The sequence below is a fragment of the Platalea leucorodia genome (assembly GCF_965183815.1).
Source record: "Platalea leucorodia genome assembly, chromosome: 3".
NCBI lineage: Eukaryota > Metazoa > Chordata > Aves > Pelecaniformes > Threskiornithidae > Platalea > Platalea leucorodia.
The window spans coordinates 31,345,066-31,361,268 of NC_138825.1; the positions used below are offsets into that span (position 1 = coordinate 31,345,066).

Below are 16,203 nucleotides of genomic sequence, written 5' to 3' on the forward strand. Positions count from 1 at the left end.
ACAGCAAAGCACATATTTCTTTTCACATTAAAAGTGATAAACTAATGAAACCGGCTAGCAAGGGAAGTAGCAGATCCCTCATCCTTAGACATTTTCAGAAAAGACTGAAAGCGTTTCGTGGAAGATGGGCATTAGCTTTGCTCTGCTTAACTGGCTTGATAGAAAAGTAAGTAGGCAGCATGCTATGCCCTGTGTTACCAGAACTGGATGGTTCTTATACATTCAGAACTAAATTTTAAGATCTAAATGAACAAAAATTCTTCAGTTATCCTGAGTCTAGTAGTTCCAGGAGCCCTGACTCTTTGGCTGTATAAAATCTAACCTAAGCTCTTGCAAAGAAATTGCCCAAACCTGAATACTCTTGTATTAAAAAAAAAAAAAAAAAGTTTGACTTACAATCAGTTTTTTCGAAGAACAAAATCCGAATGCACATGTAAATGACTCTACACTTTGTTTCATTATGGACTAAAAGAACAACAGCAAAACTGTTACAATACAAGGCAGGCTAAGTGTCAGGGGGGATTTTTGTTGATTCCCCCCCCCCCCCCCCCCCCCCTTAAATCCAGGAAATACTGGAAAGCTTGCATGGATGTCTGAAAGAGTGAGATTTTTAAAAAGGTTTACCCAGCATCTTTCACGTCAAACTCGTATCTGACGTGAGAACTCCACACATAATTCCGTTTAAAACACTGCAGTAAATGAAAATAAATGCTAAAGAAAAATATCGGTTAATGCAGCATACACTAGAACGTGTTTGTTCTTAGGGAATTTTGAAGATGTATCTATTCCTGGTGTGCCACTTCTGGCTGGTGGACTCTACTCTGCCGCCTGACTTTTCAGGAACAGTAATAATAGTAGTGGCTATTTTTGCCATTTCCTTTTCTGTAATCTCTGCATTCAAGATGTTACGTTCTGGTCTATCTGTTTTATGGAATATAGGGTGCCTGGCAGCGTGTGTCAAGCTACTGAATTTTATTTTACTTAATTTTCCTTTTTGCCTTTAAACATGGGTAGCGTGGACTACAGCAGTTTTCTGTTTTGTTTTTCTTTTAACCAAGTGTTTTGTAGCTGACATCCGAGGAGTCTCGGAGTTGCTCTGGGTTTGTTATGGCTAAAGCTGCAGAGGAAGTCCAAGTGAATCACAGATAATTGTAGTCCTCAGGATAGCCATTTTGTTAACAGAATGAACTTCATTAATCTTTCTAATCTGATAATTAAACAGAGGGTAAAACATCATCAGAGCAAGACAAAAAACTATGTTTAAAAAAACCCCCAATGCTATTAAATGGTATCTAAAGATCTCATTGTAGTACTTTCTAAAGAGAGAATGTTCCAATGATGTTTTCTTCTGGAAATAAAAATCTGGCTCTTCCGGAAATTTTTAGGAAGGCGCATAAGATAGCATTGGGGGCTACATTTTCTGTCAAATTTTTGAGGTATTTTTTACTAATTCTGGGTATTTGTTCAAGAAACTAAAAAAAAAAATAGTTAAATGTTTTAGTGCTATTTTTGAATTTACTTTTTTCAGGGATTGAATGATTGAACATATCTAATTTGAATAGTTTTGTGTGATTAAAACTGCCACATTTACTTGCAAAATGTTTATCTGATACCAGGTTTTTAGAAATGACCTTTTCCTTTAGGAAATGAGAATGATCTTGCTATTTAGATATTAGACTGAGACTTGAAAAGTACACCCAGTTCCCAGTTATTGATATCCTTACTTAAAACTCCAATGTGGAAAGGGTGATGGATAGGCAAGTCGGAGGGCTCAGAGAGTCGATGCAGATACGGCGTCATCCTGCGTGCGCTCTGTGTTTGCGCTCGGTATGGAAAAGGACTAACGTACCCGCACAGCAGCCGCTTTCTGTAAATACTGCTTGCAGTTGTGTGTGTCACGTAGTGTGAAGGCAGAATGAAGTCTTTCATTCTCAACTAAACAAACCTTTTAAATATTGTTTTTAAAAAAGCAAAGATGCTTTTGCAAGTAGCTTGTGTTTTATTTTCTTAATTCTGTTTTCTTCTTTCTTCCTTCAAATTTCTTTAAAATTTAACGGTTAGTATAACTCGAACAAAGTCTCTGAATCAGTCAATTCTTGGCAGGCTGTAAGTAGGAGAGCTATTTCCAGGAAGGATACTTTTGTTTAAAGACTTGATGCCAATTCTGTTTTACTATTGTGGTTTGTATATCGTTCAATGTTTGTTTATTGTAATGTCAGTGTTTGTTTTAAAGCAGCTCAGGTTACAGATACATATGTGAAAGGACATAGAGAATATTTGTGTACAACACACTTTTTCCTTCCATCTTCAGAACCCGCCAGAAGAATGTTTACTTGTAATTCTTGAAGCCTGTGTATCCATGCTTTCATCTCGGTGCTTGCTGAAGAATTTTTTTTTTTATAAACTGGGAAATAAATATTTTTGTGGTATTTTTGCAACCTCCTCCCCTTTTCTATAACCAAATTTAGGTAATTGTATAAGGGGAATGTTCCTTTTTTGCTTCTATTTCCAGTTTCTTTCCTAAAAAATAAAGGGGTATCTGAATGGGAAAGTAGGAGACACACTTTTTTTTTAAAGTGTATTAAAGTTACTAAAAATGATCAATTACAAGGATATCTAAACAGAGACATCTTATTTTAAAAAATGACAAGCTTGCAATTCCCTGGATGAATAATAAAACCTCTTAAATTATCATGTTTTTGGTGTCTTGATTTGAAAACTGTTCTAAACTTCTTTGTTACTTTTAAAAAGCTCAGCCCTTATGTTAGGAAAAAACTGGTCTTTCAACATAGCAGGACAGCTGCAATAGTAATGAGAAGCATTCTAAGATTTAAGAATGAGATTAAAAGTAGTGGTATGGCTCTGTTTCCAAAATAAAAAGTAAATCTAGCATAGCTTTGTTCTTGAAATATTATTTCACGTCCTCTTGTTTGCTTGTGACAACTTCATGCCACTTCTGAGCCGTATATATAATTTTTGGCTCTGTATGTTCCCATGATTGTTTCTCTTCCCAAGGTCCTTTGTTCTTCTCATTCACTTGTGTTTTTTAATTGAAGATATTTCGGTCTCTGTATTGTGTTATTTCAACAGCTTTCTTAAGTTCTGCCTACCTGGAGTAGCGTTCTTTGTTTCTTACGTGGTGGTGGTAGTCCATAGAGCTGCTGCTCTTTGGCACTACCTCGGAGCAGCTTGGCCATCTTGGTAGTTGGTTCAGCCCTATGACGTTCTTCTCTCTTTGGCCTTGGGTGCCAAGGCGAGACTTGAGACAAAACCTGAAGTCAGTCACTGCCCTATATGTTTAAAAGTCTCTGTGGTGTTCAGCTGTGCTTGCACAGCTTGGTTATTGGCCGAAACTTCACAAAGGGTACGCTTCAGTTAACTGTGAAGTAAACCAGGGATTTTGTCATGTTAAAAGACCAGTTTTGCACAGAAAGAGGTTGGGTGCTGGAGAAGTTTTGGGCAAGTCTTGATAGCTTCTAGAGATGTTTTCTCAAATAAGATGATGTTCATTTTCTGGAAATTCGAGGGACAGCTTAGTAATTCATAGCCAGTTGCTGAGATCAAAGGCTCTTCTGGGCACACCTCCAGGGCTATCTTAATTGCGTATTCTGTAGTTTCAGCCACTTTAGTTGAGGGGTGTGGGGGGAGGGGATCTCATTCATATCTAAATCAAATTGGCAAAAGAGAAGAGTAAGAATTTACCAATCAGTTTTTATTCTCTCTGCTGATGAACTCTGGTTCACAGCTGATGCCGGCGTTAAACATCAACAAACTACTTAAAAGTTCCAGTGAGTGTCATCGAAGTACAGTTTGTCCATTTGCAGCATATTGAATCAAGCTGTTTCCTTCCTAATGGAGGCTTAATTTCTATCGTGAATACAAATGGAGACAACATTTAATGTGGTTGCCTTTCAGATAAGAAAGGCCTTTCTCCTTTCTTCCCAGGGAGCTGAACTGAACTGAAACTCATAAACAGTAGTTGTTGTTTTAATTCTTTTTTTTTTTTTTTTTTTTTAATTGGAATGCAACCTAGGCTTAGATGTGAGTTTTGCGGCTAACTGGAACAAAGCCAGTACAGCTTTACTTACAACTCAACCTGAACTAGAATTGAACCAAAGTGTTTAGTTCCCTGCTGCTTTCTTCTGAGTGGCTAACTGATGATTGTAAGTCCAGTAGGACCTTTCTTGAAAGCTACTGAAAGGTGTTGCACAGTAGTGTTTGAAAGACTGAACATATGAACCTCTTGTGGGAAGGGTCTGAGATCAATGCTGAAGTGACTGCCCAATTTGTGCTGAGGTTTCGTGTAAGGTCTATTTATTTTCTCATAGTTGGTCTGGGCAGATCTTCCCTCTGAGGCAGGCGAGAGCTTTACTCAAACCAGGGAGTCATTGATGTTTCTATCTTTTGTTTTAAAATACAGTTGGTTAATAGGCAAGTTCCAGAATCTTTCTTTTTTTTATCGAGGACTAGAATAGGATTAACAGGCAAAAAACTGAAGGGCAACTTCACATCATCTAAATATCACCATTTCCTAGCACATATTTATATCTTGCCTTTGGAGATTATTTTTCCTCATTTAGGAAGGATTTGAATTTATGCCACCTCAGTCTTGGATCCTCCAGCTGTTAATATCCCTCATTTTTGAGGTCTAAAATTCGGCACAGCTATCTCCTATATTCTTGGTACGGTAATGCAATGTGGATATTTCCTACTATACACTGTCTTGAGTTTCCCAGAGTATATCTGGCAGGAGGACAGTGCAAGAAAGGAGCGTTTTGACCATAAAGAGAAGAAAAATACCATATGCTTTACAGGAAACCGGTGGTGTTGCTTTGATACCTTAATCTGTAAGACTCCACACAGTAAGTCTGACTTAAGAGAAGTAAGGAAATATGGTAATTACTTAAGGAAAAATGTATGCAGTGCACCAAAAGTGTTGTAAATGACCAGGAAAAGTACTAGTCAATCCTAAGTTCCTCTACTTATCCATGTACTTACTGTTATGCAGATACCTGTTTCGTGATGATTGTCCCAAGTGTTGCAAAGGTGTCTACTCAGAGGAAGCATTACTACAATTTAGGAGAAACTCCAAATATCTGTGCAGTTAAATCATCACGTTTGGGTGATTCCTGAGACTGAACGTATGTGCCAACTAGGAGTTTGGCTTATGCGTATGAGCAAGTGGTCATCTGAAATTGTACTGCAGTAAAAGAATTTGACAGCATTTATCAGTTTTTTAACATGGATTAACTGGCTAACCATGATGCGCTTGCATTCCTGATTCTCTATTCAACGTTTTGTTCTGAGGTGTATAGGTAACCCCCTCCCTTGTGGTTGCAGTCCTGTAGCATGACACCAAAAAATGTCCATAAGCCAAGATGATAAATGCGTTTTAAATATTTTGACAGCTTATTATTTCCCTATGGTTTGGAGAGTGCCACTGCACTAGTGCATTAAAGAATAGATTTTGAAAAGCTTTGTGATGAAATTACAGGTCAGATCTTACCACATGATGCAATTCCTTTATTCGTAAATCAAATAACCATCTGCTTGGGAAAGTGATTGTGCTCTGAAGAGTTTCTTTTCTTTCTTAAAATACATTTAGCAGATGTTTCAAGTGAGTGGCTTTATGCAGGCTTTGTTTTGTAGGTGGTTTTACTGTCCTTCCACTCAAAAAGTCTAGTTGAGCATTGTTCAGCCAAACCCAGCTCTTGCACATTGTACTTCACATTATCTCTGGGCTTGTGTAGGTTCTTTGTACTTTATCTTCATTACTGTTACTAAAATAATGCAACTTCTATTTCTAGTGTGGATCTAATTATAGTACAGTGAAAACGTACTATGTAACTTTGGCTTATTCCCCTGCCTTCCTAAAACTTACTAATAGAAGACATTTACATCATCAGAATAACTGTACTGGGTTAAATAAACCAACAAAACGGCGCACACACATTCCTGAAACACCATTACTGGTACGAGTCTCCATTGACCTGTTCACGTGCAGAATGCCCTGGGTGGTTCGTCTAGGCAGCCTCGTCTCTTGAGGTTATTGACTTCTTTTTCCACTCGTGAAGAAATTTCTCTCTTGTTGATTTATTTCCCTCTCTCATGAATTCTGATTGTAGGTATTTAGAAACCCTAACCAGTTTGGGCATATAACTGTTAAACACCTTAATAATAGTTAATACCTCGTGCTATACATACTCTCACCACCTGAAGCTTTCAAGAAAGTGAAGATAATCTCTTCCTCCCTTCAGATCAGGGAGTCAGAAACTTGGTTTCGTGCAGTGACCCTTCTGTGGTCATGCTGCTGGATGCCTTTGCAGCTGTTTGTACTGCTCTACTGTCTTCTTGCGTGTGAATATAGCTATCTGTCCAAGATCCCTTTCTGGACTCTACCAGAAAATGAACCATGAACACCCTAGTCCCAGTATAGTGGTCCATAAAAGTTCTTTTTCCTTGTATTACACAAAATGAGTACGTGGTTTCTGAGTGTGCAGATGTGCATGCTTGTGCACAAACACATGTACGTTTGTACGCTGCCGTTCATTCAAATATGTTCCTCCATTTGATGCCTGGGAGGCCTTAGGTAGAGTAGATTGTGGAAGATCAAAGTTGTATCACGTGTGATTCAAGGCACTGCAATTGAATATCAGTATATGCTTTATTAAGTGATGGAAGGATTCTTTGTTTTAGAATTGATTTCTGAATACTGTGGTTATTTCAGCTGAATCTTGTTTTTCACTGGCTGCTTCTGTTCTGTATTATGTCTGTGCATGTGTCTGGCACTGGAAAGCGTTTGATCTTTTCTGTAGGTCATGCAAGATGTTTGATGTCTCTTTGTTGACTTTTGAGTATGAGTAAATAAATGATAGAATCCCCTGTGGCCAAAATTTCTTAACTTTTATGTATATCATTGTGGTCAATTACAATGTGGCAAGCTGTGTTATGTTTCTCTGTAATTATAATAATCAAATATGTAACATTCATAATGAAAGGCAGATTTGTGAACTTCGTGGCAGTGCACTGGCTCTGAAAGGGACCTGCTTGCTTTGGCCAGAAGAGCAAGAGGCTGGGGGTGGAACCGTGGAGGCAAACAGATTCCAGGGAAGTTTTTTCAACATGTTTTCCGGGTAATTTCTTTAAAAGTCAAGTTTACCTCATATAATTAATGATGTAACATTTGAAATCTGTTAATTTTCAGATAATATTATTAAATAAAATTTTCTCAGCTATTTTGCTGACCTTATAGAGCCTACTGCAAAGCTATCCATTTTAGGTGAGCTTGCTAGGTATTCAGGCATGAATGCTGGGGGAAGTTTGCAAATTTAATCTTATCTCTAGTTGTTATTTTGGGCAAGTGTTTGCTTCTGTTCCAATAATGATGGTGGTTTTGAAAGTTTTTAAATTACTTGGTCTGCAATCATTTTCACTATATTGAAAAATGTCACTATTAATGCTTTCTTTTCTATTAAATAAGTTAAAATAGGTACTCTATTAGCTATTTAAATTGAAGTAGAAAAATCTTTTGGTTAAAGAACAAAAGACTAGCACAGAACCTGTCTCCAGTCATTATCTATCAGGTTACTACTGTTCTTTGTTATGCATTTTCATGGAAATAATATTTTATCAAAATTGGAAAAGTAAATGTCCCTCAAAACAGCAGACGTAGCCCCCAAGCCTTTGCAAATATCAGTTCTTTAAACACACAATCCCTTCCCTCCTCCTTTCGGAGAAGTTGTGTGTTCAAAGAGAAACTTTCTGTTACGCTATGCTCAGTAAGGATTAATACATAGTGACTTGAGTCCTACATGACTCAAGTAACCATCTGCAGTGACAGACCATGTGCTTGGAGGTTTATGCTTCAAGCTACCCAGATATCAGATAATCCTAGAACATCACAACAAGAGGTGCAAAGCAGGTTTTATGATTTAATTCCTTCTGGTTTTGTTGCTTCTACAGTCCATTTAGGTTTATACTGTTGCCAAAATCCTAAACAGCTTTGTGGTCGAAGGGTTTTTTGCTGTATTTCACATGCTGTTTAGGTAAGGAACATCAGAGTAAAACTTTGGGTGGTTAGGAAGTTCAGTTACGGAAAATGCATTTGTCTAGTCATTGTTTATTTCAGATCTGAGATTTATGTCTGACTATCCTTACATTTTTCTCAAGAGTCAAGCTGGTGTTTAAATGAGTACACTGCACCTGATCTTAGGTGACGTTCTTGCGTTGGAACATAGGTGGCTGATGGACTCTTGTTACGATCAAATGAAAACCTATAGTAATGGGGCACTGAGCCACTGAAGATAGCAGTTCATCACTTGTTTACGGCAGGTCTGTTTGCTCCATAGGGCATGCAAAATCTCTGTGCTGGTGCAATCAGCTAGAATGAAAAAAGCACTCCCAAATGTTGATGGAATGATTCAGGCTGTACAGTGGTCAAGAACGTAAAATCTTTTTCATATTCAAATATGAAGCATTGGTGCAACCCAAACAATTGCATAGCATATTCTAATCTTTCTCATCCCTATAAGATTAGAAAGAGTGTGTGGTTTCCTTCGCAAAATCTTGCTCTAAGAGAATTCTGTCCAAGTTTCATATTTTTGAGGTTGGGAATTATGTTTTGCACCTGAAAGGAGGAAAATGGTGAGCTTCTAGATCAGCTTAGGACTCAGTTTTTCAGAAGAACGCTTAGGAGTTAAAAGCTTGCAAAAAGCAAACCTTGAGGAAAAGCTGAACTATTTTCAGTCTCCTGCATAGTTTGATTAAATTTTGCATTACTCCAGAGTTGCCCAAGAATTGTGATGCTTTGGAAATGCTGCAGAGAAATAGTTAAGCAATTTTTTGTTTGATATTGATTTTTACTGATGAGTATTAACTGAATGGAAAAGAAAGGAAATTGCCTCCTAGATATGTACCCATTAAAGTTGTTTTAAAAAAAAAAAAAAAAAAGTACTTGGATGTCTCTGATATTGCAGGAAGACAGGATGTGTATAGGTTGACAAAGTGAAGCTTAACTGAGGAACAGGAGAAATGGTCCAGTGGGCAGTCTGGGCCTCCAGAGACCAGAATTCAGTTCTTGTTTAACCGTAGACTTCTTGTATGACTTTCTGGCAAGTCATTTAGTCTAGCTTGTGCCTTTGGGAGTATCTCATTTTACAGATGGGGAACTGTCTCAGAAGGGTGTTGAAAATAAAATCCATTAATGACTGTGAAACTATATAAATGCCTTCAATATGCTGAAACTTGGCCATGATTTCAACGTGGGGTTTTTCCTCTGAAAGTATGTCTGGTTTTATGGATGGTTGCCTTTTGTTCCTTGAAACAGGCTACTAATATGCTTTATTCGTGCCTGGAGTTTTTCAAGATCTGTGCTGCTTTCCAGCAATCATTGTACTAATCTCAATACATTGCCACATAAGGATTATTTTAGCAATATAGAAGTTGTTTAAAGTACCTTTACAATTAATCTTACTTGCACCTACTAAAATTCTGTATTTTAGCAAAAGTCACAGCAATAGCATAGGCCAGTAACAGGATAAAACACTTTAGCGATCAAACATTTTGCTCAATGATCTTTTGTTGCATGCAGAGAATGTGGTGTGTATGTGCGAGGCATATATTTTGCAATGTGTCCTGCTTTACAGCAAAGCCGCTCCTGTATCAACTCCTCTGTCCCATCCCTAGTTTGCATCTTGCCTTGTTCCCTGTTGTCCTTCTGAACAGTCATGTCTTTTTTAGATATCTTCTCATAGCTTTTCTCTGCATATATAAATGCTTGGCTGCATTCAGAGAGAAGTATTTTTAGTCAAAGAGAAGGGTCAGAATCAGAACGGCCGTGATCAGACTGTTGCCGTTGCTTTCAAGGATGTCTGTTATATTCAGCTGAATTTGGCCAGTCACTGTCTTTCTGGTTACATATGTCTTAAGGGCATTTCACATGTGATAACTTTTAGGGCATTTGGTGAAAAATTAATGGAAACTTTAGATTGTGCTGTATGCATCTTTTGTTACTTATTTATAAAATGACATTGCATAGTCTCCACCTTCTTCTGAGTGTAGTTTAATGTGCAGATTGAAAGAAAACCTTCAATATGGTTCCCCACAGCCTCCTCCTGGAGAAACTGATGCGTTCTGGCCTGGACAAGTGGTCTGTGCAGTGGGTGAGGGATTGGCTGACAGGCTGCACCCAAAGGGTGGTGGTAAATGGCTCTTTTTCAAACCGGCAACCCGTCACAAGTGGGGTCCCCCAGGGATCAATATTGGGCCCAACGCTATTCAGTATCTTCATAAGCGATCTGGATAACAGGATCAAGTGTAGCCTGATGAAGTTCGCAGATGACACCAAATTGAGTGGGGAAGTAGACACTCTGGAAGGGAGAGCCACCCTGCAGGAAGATCTGGATAGGCTGGAAGAGTGGGCTAACAAGATCCTTATGAAGTTTAACAAAGATAAGCGTAAGGTCTTGCACCTGGGAAAACATAATCCAGGAGTGCAGCTCAGACTGGGATCCACCTGGCTGGAGAGCAGCGCCGTGGAAAGGGACCTGGGGGTCCTGGTGGGCAGGAAGCTCAACATGAGTGAACGGTGTGCTGCTGCGGCCAAGAAGGCCAATAGGATGCTGGGTTGCATCAAAAAGGGCATCACCAGCAGAGATAAAGAAGTCATTATCCCACTCTACTCAGCGCTTGTAAGGCCATGCCTGGAATACTGTGTACAGTTTTGGTCCCCATTATACAAAAAAGATGTGGACATGCTGGAGGGGGTCCAGAGAAGGGCCACTGATATGACCAAGGGTCTGGGAAGCCTGCCCTATGAGTATAGGCTGAGAGAGCTGGGTTTGTTCAGCCTTGAGAAAAGGAGGCTTAGAGGTGATTTCATCACCATGTACCAGTACTTAAAGGGGAGCTACAAAGAAGATGGCGACTCCCTTTTTACAAGGAGTCACATGGTGAGGACAAGGGGTAATGGGTACAAGTTACTCCCAGGGAGATTCCGATTCGACACGAGAGGTAAATTTTTCACAATGAGAGCAGTCAGTCATTGGAATAATCTCCTCAGGGAAGTGGTTGACTTCACTACGCTGAACATGTTTAAGACTCAGCTGGACATGGTGTTGGGCTGTCTCGTCTAGGTTGTGCTAGAAAGGTTGGACCAGATGATCCTCGAGGTTCCTTCCAACCTGGTATTCTATGATTCTATGAAAACACATGTAGCTTATATTCTAGTAATCTGACCGTTTTGGAGGTATTTACACCATTGTGTTTCTAGGCATTAAATTAGAAATGTTTTAGAATCAAAATTAGAATTGGTCTTTTTCGTTCCATACTTGCTTTGATACATGAAAGACCTGAGATCAAAAGAAGGATTCCTATCAGTTTAGGGGATTCTGCTTTTTTGGGGGTGTTCTTTTTATATGTAAGCTCAGCTGAGCTGCTGGCTTCTGGCAAAACTACTAGTTCATGTGACTTATGAGACTGTTAGCATAGGTACTCGCTTAAATGAAATATGAGTATTTTATAAATCTAAAAATAAGAATGTGTCCACTTCATTCTCATTGATACTAGAACATTTTAAGACTGAAACATACTTTGAAAAAGAGACTCCCTTTTACAAATACTTCATTTTGCTTAGAGCATCAGCAAAAATTCTGAATCAAAATCAGTAAGCAGCATTTCTAATAAATTGTATATGAAAACAGTCCACTTGATGGGTAATGGAAACTTGAGTTCAGTGCTCCAGTCTTTTTCCTGAGTTGCTTCCAATGCTGTTTGTATTTAAATGGGCAGAACAGAGATTTTTGTGATGGTGGTCACCAACTCCTCCAGATGCCTGAGCCTTCTGCAGGGGTGGTGTTGGGGTTCTATGGGTGTGTGCACACTGGGGTTTGAACTGCATAAAGTATTTTACTGAAAGCTTAACTAAACAGTATACAGTGCCGATACAGAGCATTAGATGTGCCTGTCTTTAATACAGCCATCTGTTGAGTGCTATAGCAGTTTTTCAAAAGCCTCCCTCAGCATAGACATCAAAGTCTATTCATGCACCTGTGCCTCTGATCTTCTAACTTTTTTTTTTTAATTTAAAAACTGCAAAGGGAGAGGAGCAATATTTCAAGATCAGTAGCTTTATTTAAAAACAAACAACCCCCCCCCCAAAACTCCCCCACAAAACTCATGCTGACAGTTCAGAAATTGTTAAAAAAAGTCTTTCTTTAATATTCAACACTTTATTTATGGAAAAATACTCAACCACGCTTTCATTTTCCTCTCCTCTGAGTAACCCCTGGCTTTGCTAACACCTATTTCCTGCCTCATCTATTTACAATACAGCTGCTGAGATCATTTTCTTGATCCGTTGGTCCAATGACATCAGCCAGACCTGTGAACTCCTCTACCGGCTTGTTCTTGAACGGCACAGAAGCGTTTTTGTGAGAAGCTGGTTTGTGGAGGGGGGAGCTTGTGTCACCCTGATGTATTCAGCAGCTGTGGCCCAAAAGAGGGAAACAGCAGAGGTGCCCCTCTTGTAAAGGCCCCCTCAGGTGATGAGAGAAACCTGGAGACAAAAAAGGCGGCCCCATGGAGCTGCCCGTTGACTGCAGGCAGGCTTGGTATAGCTCAGACATTTTGGTGTCTCCTTCCTTTCGCCATTTACTTGCTACTTTACAGATTCATCTCCCAAGTTATTAGTGCGAATTGGCGGTCTCCTGATTATCATCTTATTCTGGCCTAGTGCCATACCCTGATGTCGCTCGCGACTTAGGAGGCAGCTGGGTATCGTTTGTGTGAGCCCGGAGAGCTGCCATCGGCGAAGCAAGGCCCACCTTCCCCTGCCGCGGCAGGGCAGCCTGGGGCGGGAGGAGGAGGGCCGCGGTGGGGTGGGAGGGGAGGGAGCCTCTTCCCAGCCACAAGCCCTGCGTGCGGTGGCCTCAGACAGCAGAGGCGTCAGGAAAGTTCTGGGGTTTCTGCCTGTGGAGAGCAGGGCCCGGCTGGACTCCGCTGATGAGGCAAGCTCCCTTCTTTTTGCCCTGCATCCATCTGGTCTGGCACTGACAAGGACCCGTAGTCCTGCCGCTTGTTCACTTGGTGGAAGAAGGGGCTTTTTTAGGGCACATCTCCTTTTCCCATTTTCTCACCGGCCCTGTGTGCCTTGGTTTGGTACACGGCAGGCCTGATCTCATCAAGTCCCACGTGGGTGTCAGGGCCCAGGGGGCACCAACAGGCCCCAATGTCCCTGCCTGGCCCCTGGGGCTCCCCCCACCCCGCCCATGTCAGCCCCCCGGGCCGTCAGCCCCTGCCCCAGCGATGCCACAGCAGGGCTGGTCTCCGGCCTCCCACAGCCCTGCCCGGCCCGGCCATGGGCCTCACTGAGCCGGGCCTACCGGCAGGCCCACATCCCAGCCTGAGCCTGGCCCACCTCACTTCACTCAGTCTCTGAAATCGTGTGGCAGCTGCCACGTGACAGTAAGAGCTATCGATTACATAGTGTTTTAGTTACAGTTTAATTTTTGAGAGATGGGTGGCTGCAAAAATTGTCTGTAATGTGTGGGGCACCATTAAGATATTCAAGTCCAGCAGTATTTAGAGTTGCTGATGAAATGTGTGGTAAAATACAGGAGGATTTGTAATGAGCTCTTCATTGTGGTGCCTAAATGTACAGGAGCTTATTCCTACTACAGCAGCTTGATACTGAGCACCTGTATTTCATACTGAGCACCTGTATTTCATGCTGAGTGAAAGTGATCTCCACAAGGGCAAAGACTCCTTAAAATCTACCAGAATGGTGCAGAAATAAACAAATTTCGTATTTCAGAAAAAAAGGATAAAGCATGTATTTCTTTCTCCCAGTGGGGATACAAAGGGAGTATTATAAACACGTGTTAACTGGCCATACGGGCTGTGTGTGTTCATTTCCCCTGTTCTGTGACCAGAGCCGATCTGTCTCACTGGGACCTGAATAGGTCACAGTGTTGTTTTTCACATTTGCATAGCTGGGCTCAATATAAATTACAGTTAAAAAGTTATTCCATACTACCACTTTTAAAATTTTTTCCTTGTCTCCTTGGAAATAGTGGTGCAAATGTACGGCAGAGCGGTGCTTTAAATATTTGATTTGTAAAATTCACTGTGTTCAAGCTTTCCAAGTGCTAAGGGCACATGCTACTTTTTTTTTTTTTTTTTTTTAACCTAAGTGAAGGTGCAGGGTCCTCAACACCTCTTTGCAAAAGGAGGCTGTGTTGGTAGTGAACTGTAGACCTGTCCATGTGTCCTGCCTACACCTTGGCTTCACGAGTTTGGGAAACTTCTTGTTTCCTGCATGTGCAGTCACTTTGCTTTGGGAGCCATTCTAAGTTTTCTTCTAATTCTCTTCTTGATTGCAGATTGACTTGGAGCCAGAAGGGAGAGTGTATGTCATCATAGACCTTTCAGGATCGTCAGGTGAAGGTAGGGACTTTCAGTATTTTATCTTATTCTTTTATGAATGAAATCTTCTAAGGGCCTCTGCAACGGAAGTATTAGAGGAGGTGGTGTGCCAATATCCTCTTAAATCTGTATGAGCTCAAGTTAAAGTGAACACATTTTGATGTATCTGCCTGTGAGTCAATGAACAGTTGCAGTTCATCTTACCCTGTTAATCACCGTTGGTAACAATACCAGCTAAAAGGACAGTAATGAAATGAGAATAGTTTAGTAGTATTAATTTCCAGAAGAAACTTCCAAATCCTTATTTTTGGAAGAATGCTAACCATTATGTAACTAGAGATGATAAGATGTCAAAGGTGGGAGGGAAGAGTTTATTTGCTTTTTAAATTATTCTAATATCTGGTATTTTTCCACTAAATGTTTTCTTTTTCAAGTAAAGTAAGGACCAAAACATTGTCATGATAAGCGGTGTTTTCTTTTTTATGACACAGCAGTTACATGTTGGGGAAAAAAAAAAAAAAAAGAAAACAACAAAGAAAGATGGAAGAGAAATATTTATTCAATTCTTAAGATATTTTTCTGCTGTTAAGTGGGAACAGAGGTGGTATATGGTGGGAATAAGAGAATTTATGAAGAAGCAAATTTGTGTATCTTAGTCATGCTCTCGATGACATCCTGACTGGCTGAAATGGCCTAGATGGCTGGTTTGGGTTTGATTATTTTAAATTATGTCCACTGATCAGCTTTCCCTGGTAGCTCATAGAGCTCAGCTAAACGAAGTTATCATTGGTTCACAGTACATAAAGAAGATTCACGTAAAGCCTGACAGGAGCTGAAACAGAAAATGCTATGAAATGAAATTATTTTGACGAATTACTAGCAGTATCTTGCAAAAACACATACTGCTCTAAATCCTGAATTTTAAAAACAAAGCAAACTGTTATTTAAACTTCATCTTATAGCCACATTTTGTACCCACATAAGATATGCTCTGCCTTTTTTTCTTCCTGCATATTGAAGAAAATACCAGTTTAATAGTAGTTTCCACGTCTTGGGAAGCCCTTGGGAAGACCAAGAGGCTTTAGTTAGGGTGAATTTGGTAGAACACTGGAGAAGTTGGTGTGCTTACAAAATGCAATAGAACTTGTAGACTTTTAGAGCTTTCCCATACAATTAAATAACCGTGGAAAAGTGTTGTGTAGAAGTATTGCAAAATTCTGTAGGAAAGTTTTATGGTTTTCCTCACAAGGGAAACTGGACCAGGTTTGTACAAGAGTTCGTAAACTGGTTTTGTGCTGCTTTGTTAGTGATGTTATGAAATCCTATTCCTAGACTCCTTTATTAGGGCTGAGGCCTAGGTAATTTTGGATGAGTCTCCTCTCACTTCAGCTGTCTTAGTGAAGCCCCTAGTTTAACAGAACAGCTGTGTGTATCCTTCTGTACTGAACAGAAACACTTAACTTACATGGAAAGTAACTTATTCTCTGTGTTTCAAAAATGCCTGTTTCATTTGATCTATGTATATATACATATATAAATATGTATGTAAATAGAGTACATCTGGTATGTATTTTATGCATTTCAATGGGGCAGTTCACTGTAGTTGATCTGTATTTGTTGACTATGAAAGGAATGTAAGATTAAGGTTAGACTAAATGCTTGACTTGTGAGTGGCTAGGCTTGGTTGAAGTGATTGCTACTCTTGACCTAATTTGTTAACCAGGATCTTGCTTTTGAACTCCACTCTCATTGTGAATAGCAACAGAGTACATAGCATTCTTT

General features: G+C 39.9%; 1 protein-coding gene across 1 annotated transcript in view; it reads left to right on the forward strand.

Annotated features, from left to right (window-relative positions):
* PRKCE (protein kinase C epsilon) overlaps positions 1-16,203 on the forward strand; it is a 296,009-nt gene that overhangs the window by 89,628 nt on the left and 190,178 nt on the right. The window contains exon 2 of the mRNA XM_082307833.1: positions 14,379-14,442. Within this exon, the coding sequence (XP_082163959.1) occupies positions 14,379-14,442 (64 nt within the window). The remainder of the gene's footprint in view (positions 1-14,378; positions 14,443-16,203) is intronic.